Here is a 9637-nt window from a genome sequence, read left to right as displayed (position 1 = left end):
CCAGTCTTTGTGTTGGTCAGCGACTCTTAAAGAGGCCCCATTATTCTTTTTTCCCTTTCATGTAGTGTCGTTATTGTTTTAGGTGGCACTGTTGGTTGCAACGACTAACAAACCCAAAGTTCCCTCCCGGATGGATTTCTTCCCACTGGACCCTCCTGTGTTAACTTCTGAAATACCATGACATCACCTACATGTAATACTGACGGCTACTATTGGCCTAGCGCCTCAACACAGATGTTCATGATAGCTGCTCCGCCCGCGCCGGCGCGGACAACTTCTGTGGACAGAGAGCGCCTCGTTAAGTGGTTCAACCAATACGTAACCCAGACGCCGGCCAGCCGTAACCACATCAGAGCAGCCACTCTGGGCTCTGGTCTCCAGACAGGAGGGTGAAAACGGAGGGTGCTGCAGCCAGGTAGTCGTAGCAAAAAAAAAAATAACAGACAGAAAGCCAAGCGAGACACCAAACAAGTCCCCACAAAAGACACAGAAAATCCACAAACATGCAACCTAGTATATGATGACATCTCATGTGGGCCCCTATACCCTCGGCCCTGCTAACACGAGAGAGTGCGTGGACTTGGAGTATCAACCATCGGAGCTCTCATCATCTCCTAACAGCGCTGCTGCCTGTGAGCCTGTGCCCTGCTGTGTTTTTAGAAAGTGACTCATCATTTGTATTTGTGCACGTACAGTAACCGCACACTCGACCCAACCGGCCAACGGACTAGAGCAACACTTATTATTCACTCTTCTTCTCACTGGGTGCTCAGTTTCTTCACTCTGCGACATACCTTCAGATGTTCAGTTATTGGCCATTTTGGAGCCTACTTTTCCCTCTTAATACCGTCTTTCCTTCGCTCCAATCGCCAAACTCTTCTGGCGACTGTTTAAGCCTCGTCCGTCGCAGCTTCCTGTTGCAAGCTCGTGCGCGCTCTTAACACGCAAAAAGTAATCATCGTCTCAGTGAAACCACTTTCCTCACTTACCCCTTGAGCTCTGGGTCAACCGTGCAGGTCACATCGCCTCCCATTGGTGGCTCCCAATACATGTGCTCTTCACTTGCACTCAATGGACGGCTGCAGTCCACCACCAGCTTGCTGCAGATCTGTAGATACATCGTTTTGGTTTTAGAAGTGAAACATACCTTCGTGTTTACGATTTCCCCAGACCTAGTTGACCTTTCTCAGTCGTTTTTTTTTTAAGCAGCGTGGATGTTACGTCCACCTGTCAAGCGACGGTTGATTGAAACTTCATCTTGAATCCATTCCATCAGACTGCAAAATCATGTAATAAATTAGAACCTGAGCCTTGGACAAACCGAGGTAGAAAAAAAGCTGCTGGAAATACTAGGTTTCCTTATTCCCCGGCTGTGTTATGCCTTGATCAAGCTGTGTATCATATTCATGATACATTTTAACAAGCTATGATTGGAAGTTAAGGGTAGAACTGGTTATAAAATGTCAAAACGTTCTATGGTCTTGATTAGAGATTTCTACAAATGATGCCATATTCTGAAATCATGAGGGTTTCCCTCTAAAGTGTTGCTGGATACTGACGGGTCCCTTGAAGCTAGCAGCATCCTGTTTGTTCGGGAAAGATAGAAATGTTTCCGTTGGGAAAAGACAATATTGCCTAAATTCGTTCCCCAAATTAACCCTACTCTTTTCCTGATAAAGCTACATACACACAAAGACTCTTGTATACTCAGCTGAAGGATAGCTCGCTAATGCTCTAAGCAACAAGGCTAATGTCCAGCTGTTAGCAGACAGTGCGGCAGCACAACTACTAATCCGACTAATGTTATGCTGTTAGCAGACAGTGGGCAGCACAGTACTGAATGGCTAATGTTACAGGAGCAAGGTTCTCTGTAGTACAACATTCTGATGTGTCGTACGTTTGGTTCAGTAAAGACCCGCTTGTGCTTGGCGGTAAACTTTGACATAGAGTTTTGCTCAAACCTCTGCAAAATGGTTATTTATGGTCAAAACTGTTCATAAATACAACAGTTTTGAGACGTTTTTCAGTCAATATGAACATGGAGATAAGAGAGGGATTATGATTTCTAATCGACAAATAAAATCACAAATAAGATGAAGCATAATGCTAATAGTAGTACAATATACCAAATGGGTAATGAGAATCTTAATTTTCTGGTAGAATTTCTGGTACTCGTGACCCATCCCATTGTCCCAGGGGTTCCAAACTTTGCCCATGCCTCATATAGCATTATCCTCTGGTGGGGACCCCCTGTTGCATATATAAAAAAAAATGATGTGTACAAGTGCTCGCGATGGAGCATGCAGTGTGTTGCCACTACATTTGGGGCCTTCTGCCTGATCAAAGCTGTCACTCCGCTTTTTTTGCCTGTCATAGCCCCACTGCCCCATCTGAACACACACCCACACAACGAGACCAGTCAAGTCCATTTGAGACGATGTACTCATCTAAAACTTGGAAAATGTCTCTTCATGTGGTCATACCTTCCAGTGCTTTGTAAAATAATATTTCCTCAACAAAGTTGTCTTCTGAAATAAATCTGATGCATGCAAGCAATTCTGCGACATTTGCTACATCCGTGCTCTCATCCAGCTGCAGAGCGAAACATTCACTAGCTCTCACTTGCTCCAAAAGCTGAGCAGATACTCAGTTTCACTCTCAGTAGCGGCAGCTCGATTCTGATTGGCTTGAAGGGCGGTCGTGTGATTAAAAAAATATATATATTAAAAGATTGGCATCAAAGGACACATAGATTGATTGATATGCAGTTATGAATAACATCTAAAAAAAATTAAAAAAACTCAAACGTGTGACCCCGGGGGGTCGGGGCCCCCACAAAACACTGCCTTGTCCCAACCTCATTATACCCATAACAGTTTAATCAAGTTCTTAAAGATGATCAGATAGGTCCTGATTTGTATCAAGATATTAGCGCATTTTAGACTTTCTTTTGGCAAGGTTCTTGTGTTAATATGACAGTTAGCGTTGCCAAACTGGAGCTCTTTTTGTTAAATGTTGTATATAAAAAACATCTATCAAATAAAGATGTTGAAGAAGTATAACTTGGCATTGGTTATACAGAACAGATAATTGGATAAAGCAGGTTGATTAGTGTCTAAACGCATGTCAGAAGGTGATGGTAGGTAAAGACGAGGTTGTGCCAAGACGGACAACCTTTTTTTTTATTTAGTCATTGAACCTGGAGGGCAGATCTGTGTATCCTTCTCTGTGACTCTCTCCATCCCCACCTCTGTCTCACCCTCTCTGCTTCCCCTCTCTGACTGTCATTCCACATTTATGACCGGCCTGTGTGATGTGTACCCAAGACAGATGGGGCACGGCAAGATGGCCGCTGTTGCCCTGGCAACAGAATGGAGAGGGAACAGAGGAGAGAGTGAAAGATTATTCTCTTTTTGGTTTGGATGCTCAGGTTATCAGGGAGATGCAGAGAATATGTGAAGAGGGCAGCAGGGACACACAAAAGGAGACTTGTAGTGCTTCACTTTCTCTGCAGCAGCTTCTCTCTGGACAGCGGAGCTCAAATCAGAAAATCAGTGTCCCTCTGTACAGTGAACATCTCACTTCTTGGTATTTAGATAGAACAATCCATTTGTTCATCAGCAATTTCACACAAACCTTGAATTTAACGTACAGGGAAAGTGTGTGTGTGTGTGTGTGTGTGTGTGTGTGTGTGTGTGTGTGTGTGTGTGTGTGTGTGTGTGTGTGTGTGTGTGTGTGTGTGAGAGACTGATGCATAGCCAAAACCGGAAGCTGTGATAACTCTGGTGGCTACCATTTGCAGCTAACTTTTACTCTCCGATATATACAAAAAAATGGAATTATGGATTATAATTTTTTTTTTCAAATCGACAGACACATTATCAACCTATGGATTAACCGATTCAGCCACGTTTTTTCTCGTTTTAATGCCATTGAACAAGCCTTTTGATCAGATTGACAGCTATGGTGAGACGATCTCCCGTAAAAGCTCCGTAAAGGTACGTGTTGTGATGTCCGTGTTTGCTGTTGCGAGTTCGGATCGCTCAGTGATGATACTATACCTAAATAATCTGTGGAACCTCAGCTTTAATCGGATATCTTGTATGTGCAACTGCGATAAGTAATAAGGGTACTTTTATCTTGAGTTCTGTGCCAAAGTGCGTTTGCATTTTTCGCTCAGGGGTAATTTAGATGCTTCTTATGAGACTTGTTTTTTTTGTTTTGGTAAAAATGGTTTGTATCGTCAGTTAGCTGAGATTCTTCCCGTTAATCTGGTATAACACATTAATAGGTTCTTAAATATTAAGATGCCCTGAGACACAGTGTCGTGAAAAAAACTTTGGGGCTTAACGAGTTGGTCAAATTGGCCAAAACCAACATATATTACTTTATGATGGTATTGATTACAATGCTAGCCCACAAAATTCAGTTTAGCATTATAAGTAGATGTACTTTATGTTGGTCGAGCCTTGTTTGATGAGTGCTTACAGTGTTGCTGTTGTTCCTCCAGGCGTACATGAACTACAAAAAGCAGAGCACCGACGGGTGGAGCATTGGCAACGTGCTGCTGGACTTCACAGGGGGAGTCCTCAGTATTCTGCAGATGATCCTTCAGTCTTACAACAACGGTAACTATGGCAGCGAACATTGCTAACAACATTTACTGGCAGCTATATATGTCCATGATGTTTGAACGCAGTATAAAGCCACAGCCATTAGCTAGCCTAACACAGGACTAACATGCACTTAAGGCCTGCACGGCTACATAACACAAAGCACAGAGCAACACACACAGGAGACTTAGGTCTGACCTCAGGAACAGGTTACTCCACGTTATCTCTATGTAGCTAATATTTGTTTTCCACTATATTAATGCCCTGACTAAAGTAAATAGTCAACTTGTGTATTTGACACAATGTTAATTTAAGTTTCTGTGGTTTAAACCCCTAAACTAAAAAAACAGCGGAGCTCCATTGGACCAAATGAAGTTAGTATAATATGCCTAAAGACTGAATTTTCATGTAGATGTATTCAGGGCCTACCTATGTCAAAAAAGGGGGATGATTGGATTATTTCAGAGCATCGACTGGAAACTAAAATGTTGACACTGGATCTGATTTTAATTATATTTGTCTTTTTCATAATTGTTGAGCTTATTCCTAACAATTGTTTTTTAAATAGGCAAAAGTGTAATCTTTCCTTAAGTGTAAAGGAAATCTGTCATCCCAAGAAAAAACATGCAAACACGTTGTTTGTCAGTATAAAGCCTGGTTTTCAATCATTGTGGCCTCAGAGACACTCCCTAAGGTAGCTGTGAAATGATGTAGAAACTCCCTTAAACATCAGTTCATATCTTTTATACAATTTGAGAATAAGGTGAAAAATGGAAGTGGTCTGCTGGCAATAATGTCCAGCATAGTGATCATGTGACTGACAGCTGTGTTTCTCTCCTCAGACGAGTGGAGGCTTATATTTGGCGATCCCACCAAGTTCGGTCTGGGTGTTTTCTCCGTGGTGTTCGACATCCTCTTCATGACTCAGCACTACTGTCTCTACAGACAGCGGCCACAGTATGAAGCTTTTATTGGGCTACCAGACTGATGCTGCCTGTAGACGGAGTGTCAAAATAACCTTACAAAGGAGCACGCACAATAAGCACATACTGTTTCAAACTGCTGAAGAGAAGTTGTGGTGCCTGTCGTATTTGACTTCCATCATATGTTCTCTTCAGCAGCTTGCCTTTTTAAAATGTATATCTCAGGGTTAGGGGGCTTTTTTTCTTTACTCTGTTTGACAATTATTGATAGAATGTATAAGAACCAATTATGTCACGATGACGATGTATGCACCTTCTTTTTTTTTTATTAAATGAAGATTACCACTAAAATCATTCTTCTTTTTTTTGCATAACTAGGTTCTGATTGATGAATTGCCATGCTAGTATTATCAGACACAGATCAGAAACAAGAAATGACAAAGATATGTTTCAGGTTATAGATGCCATCTTTACACCTGGCATTATAATGTGCTTTAGGTAATCAGACTGCATTGGAAAGTGCTTGACCACATTACAGTACAGGAAAATGTATCATATAGGTGTTGTGGAAGGATTGTGATCCAGAGGTAGTCGGAGTGTCACTACATTGAACACAAGCGTCTTCAGTCCATATACAACCACTGAGCTCTGAACATCCAGTTGTTCTCATTTTGCACCTGCAATATTAAACAACATGAACAATCCAAAGATGTATCCTTAGTGCAATTTAAATTGTTCTAATTTCATCCTAATTCACTTTCAGCTTTCATGTTTTTGTTGTTTCATTCAACTTAAACTTGATCTGCTTTAGTTATAATTAACATTTTTTAAAGGGGCGTTATTATGCTTTTTGGGGTTTCTGATTTCCTGTAGTGTGTTTTGTAGGTGCTGCAGCACAGGCAGTATGAGACATATAAAGAGCTTTTTGAACATTAAAGCATGGAAACATGTCACAGTAGAGGGACACAATATGATCCCGAAAATGTTAATAATAGGGCTCCTTTAGGGATGTTTCTTGGTGCCTTGGATTATTTGTTTATTATTTTTACTTGGATGTTTTGTAAATGAGGTCTCTACCTGAAAATGTTTAAGTTTGAATTCAAGTTGAACGAATTGATAAACATTTATATATCCATACATCAATACCAAGGATCTGTGCAGCAGATCTGTATGTTGACTTATCAAATGGTGCCTCAGTAAGCTTCGCTTTCCCCATCACTACAAATGATGCACACAGCAAAAATTGTGAAAAAAACATCATATAATCATCATATCATATAAAATATTTTAAGTGATACTTCTGCTTCTGCCCCCCAGCTGCGTCTATCGTTATTCCAACCCAGTTTAGATTTAACCACGCCCACTTCCGCATTACGCAAGGATCGACGTAGCTCTACGCGATAGCGTCATAGACACGGCACACCCGCGAAATCTGAATCTGACAAGCAAAATACCGTCCTTATAAACGCTGCATAATATACAATATAATAGTGCTTCTTTGTCAATATGACTGACGACCACACTTATGCAGTGCTGAGGTAATGTTAATTCATCATTTAATATTAATTCCTGATGGATATAAGAGGGATACCATTTTTTTTTTGTTCTTTGTTTTGTTTTTGTAGGACGATCACGAAAAATTATGTCTAGTCACACTGAAAAAAATCATCCTTCGACTTTTCTCTTTGTCATTTTATTTCAGTGTGTGCACCAGCGCGATGTGCATGGTGGAGGGTAGGAGACAGAAGAGCGAGTTTGGGAGAGAGATTTATGGTAGGAGGCAAGGGCTCCGGTCGATTTGGCTCCCTATAACCTGGGAAGACGAAAGACGGAATTTCTGCTTCGATAACGCGTCGAAGTACGTACCTGTGTGATAGATCGATGCTAACAACAGTGTAAAAGGGGGGGTACGGAAGTTGTGTTCTTTTCGCGTAACGGGTGAGGCGGATGTTGGGTGGGTGGTGTTTTTTTTTTGATTACTTACGTCTAAATTGTTAAGGGTTTTATTTAGTAAACAGTTTTCTCGAGATAATTTTTCTGTCTACGTTGTTTTTTTTTTTTTTTTATTATTCTCACTACCAACCGTACATTTTTTGTGTATTCGTGTTGTAGTGTTTGAGTGTCGTGATTTTTTGTATATAATGTCTGTGTGTTTTGGTGTTTGTGACACGGCAGTAGCGGAGTACGCGAGCGGCGGCAGGGATGGTCTTTTCGTTTCGACTCCTTACTCGAACTCTCCACGTTGAAGAATTAGAAAGCCCGGCGCAGATAGCTAATAAGGTTGGGTCAAATCTAAATTGTGTGCGGGTGAAGGGCATAATGCGTTCCTTTGCATCAAAAATCGCAAGTATCTGGCAAGTAGAAGCCGGGTCAATATCGCCAGCGCCAATTTCGTCCTATAACCCTTATCAACCAAAAACAGAAAGGTTTCCTAAACAGACTGAGCTTCATTTTTCTGCTAGTTCTCAGGACCTTCTAACAGTAAATGACCACAAAATTAGTACAGAGTCGCCACATTCTCGTCTTTAACTATATAGGGAACTGATAATGACGCATCGGATGGAGAGTAAATAGGGGACTGTCGTCAATAAATTACTATGATAAAAGATATATTATTATATGAGTATATTATGTGTGTAAATAATGTTAAATATTTGGATATATAATATATTGTTTTGTGTTGTGTTGGTAGTCCTATGAGTGTGTACCTTAATGAGTAGGATAAGGGGATTGTTATTGTATGTTGTTTTTTGTGGGAGTATGGTGTGGTGGTCGTAATAAATTTTAGCTGATTGATAGATATATTATAAGTGGAGTAAATAAGTTAATAGTTGTTAGTGATAATGCAGTATATATTACTGCGCATGATTGGTATGGAGTGTGAAAAGTATTGGTCATCGATGAGCAGCGTGTGGCCCGGCTGCTCTTTGAACGCGGACGATCCACCAGCTGATAACGCTTAGTCGTTCGCCCTCAGTTGCTGTCTCGTCACAGAGATGGTTGACATCCCATTGCACATAGTGAATGGCAGTCACGTTGACCAACGTGTGACATGTGCAGCTCGATCTATAACTAGTTTACGTCACAACGACCGGGGGTGAGCAATATAATTCGATGAGAACGGTCGTGTGTGTGTGTTATGTAGTTATAATGGGCGGATATTGTGTTTTTGTTGTGTCATATTATTAATTATTAAGTAAATATTATTAATTATTATATCACGTTATTATTGTATTATTACCCAACTTAAGTTAAGATAGGGAAAACAAAAAGGGAGGTACTTGTAAAGTTAAATTTTCTATTAAAAGTTTTTAGTTTATAACCCACCCACCGACGAAAACGTTCTATTAGTTATTGGTGGCGTGACTGGTCAAAGCAACGTCTAATTATGTCGTATGAGACAAGTCAATGAGATGTGAGTGTCACACGGCTAACGTAGCCTACCTAGGGCAGCACAGACAATAAAACTGTATACAAGAAATGAAGGTCAGGTGGTACTGAGAAAGATAGTAAGAAGACATGGTGGAGACCTTTTCTGAACTTATTACAATACTATTTTGGTCTTAGCCTGTAAAAATATTTACGAGAGATCTAATAGGCAAAAATGTATAGTCTGTTTGTTTTTTGCTTTCGAAATCTATAGCAATAAATACAAATTTATTTATCTTGCTTTTTTCGGAACCATAAAATGTATAATAATCCGAAAGGCAATTTCGGTCTTTAGATTTGACCTGTTTGTACATGTACTGTCTGTGCAATGACGTGGTGATTCAATATGCTAACTATCTAAAACTCCCTAGATATGACGGACTACCGAAGGCGAACTTTCTATTACGAGATATGGGACTGGTCAGTAGCGTCAACATGTCGTATGAACATGAACAATGACTAACCAGTAATAGCCGTACCGAGGAGAGGTTATGTTCTAGAATAGTCAAGTTAGAGGACGTACATGTGGCCTAATTGTAAAGATGATCTACACGCGGACAAAGTCAGAAAAATATTATGAGTTTCTTTACTGTGAGTAATAGATATAACTATATTATCATATAAAATATCGTATGAATAATATATACATATATTATGACGTCATGCAATATC

The 9637-nt window shown here is 40.4% G+C and overlaps 1 protein-coding gene across 1 annotated transcript in view; it reads left to right on the top strand.

Moving 5' to 3' along the window:
- Positions 1–6429, top strand: part of LOC104958941 (cystinosin) — a gene marked incomplete at its 5' end in the record, with an annotated part of 9434 nt that extends 3005 nt beyond the window's left edge. The window contains 2 exons of the mRNA XM_010786776.1: positions 4511–4628; positions 5456–6429. Of these exons, the coding sequence (XP_010785078.1) occupies positions 4511–4628; positions 5456–5601 (264 nt within the window). The remainder of the gene's footprint in view (positions 1–4510; positions 4629–5455) is intronic.
- Between the last annotated feature and the right edge of the window lie 3208 nt (positions 6430–9637).

The sequence above is a fragment of the Notothenia coriiceps genome, unplaced genomic scaffold (assembly GCF_000735185.1).
Source record: "Notothenia coriiceps isolate Sejong01 unplaced genomic scaffold, NC01 NC01_scaffold00029545, whole genome shotgun sequence".
In the NCBI taxonomy this organism is placed as follows: Eukaryota; Metazoa; Chordata; class Actinopteri; order Perciformes; family Nototheniidae; genus Notothenia; species Notothenia coriiceps.
This window is presented reverse-complemented; position numbering and strand designations above follow the sequence as displayed.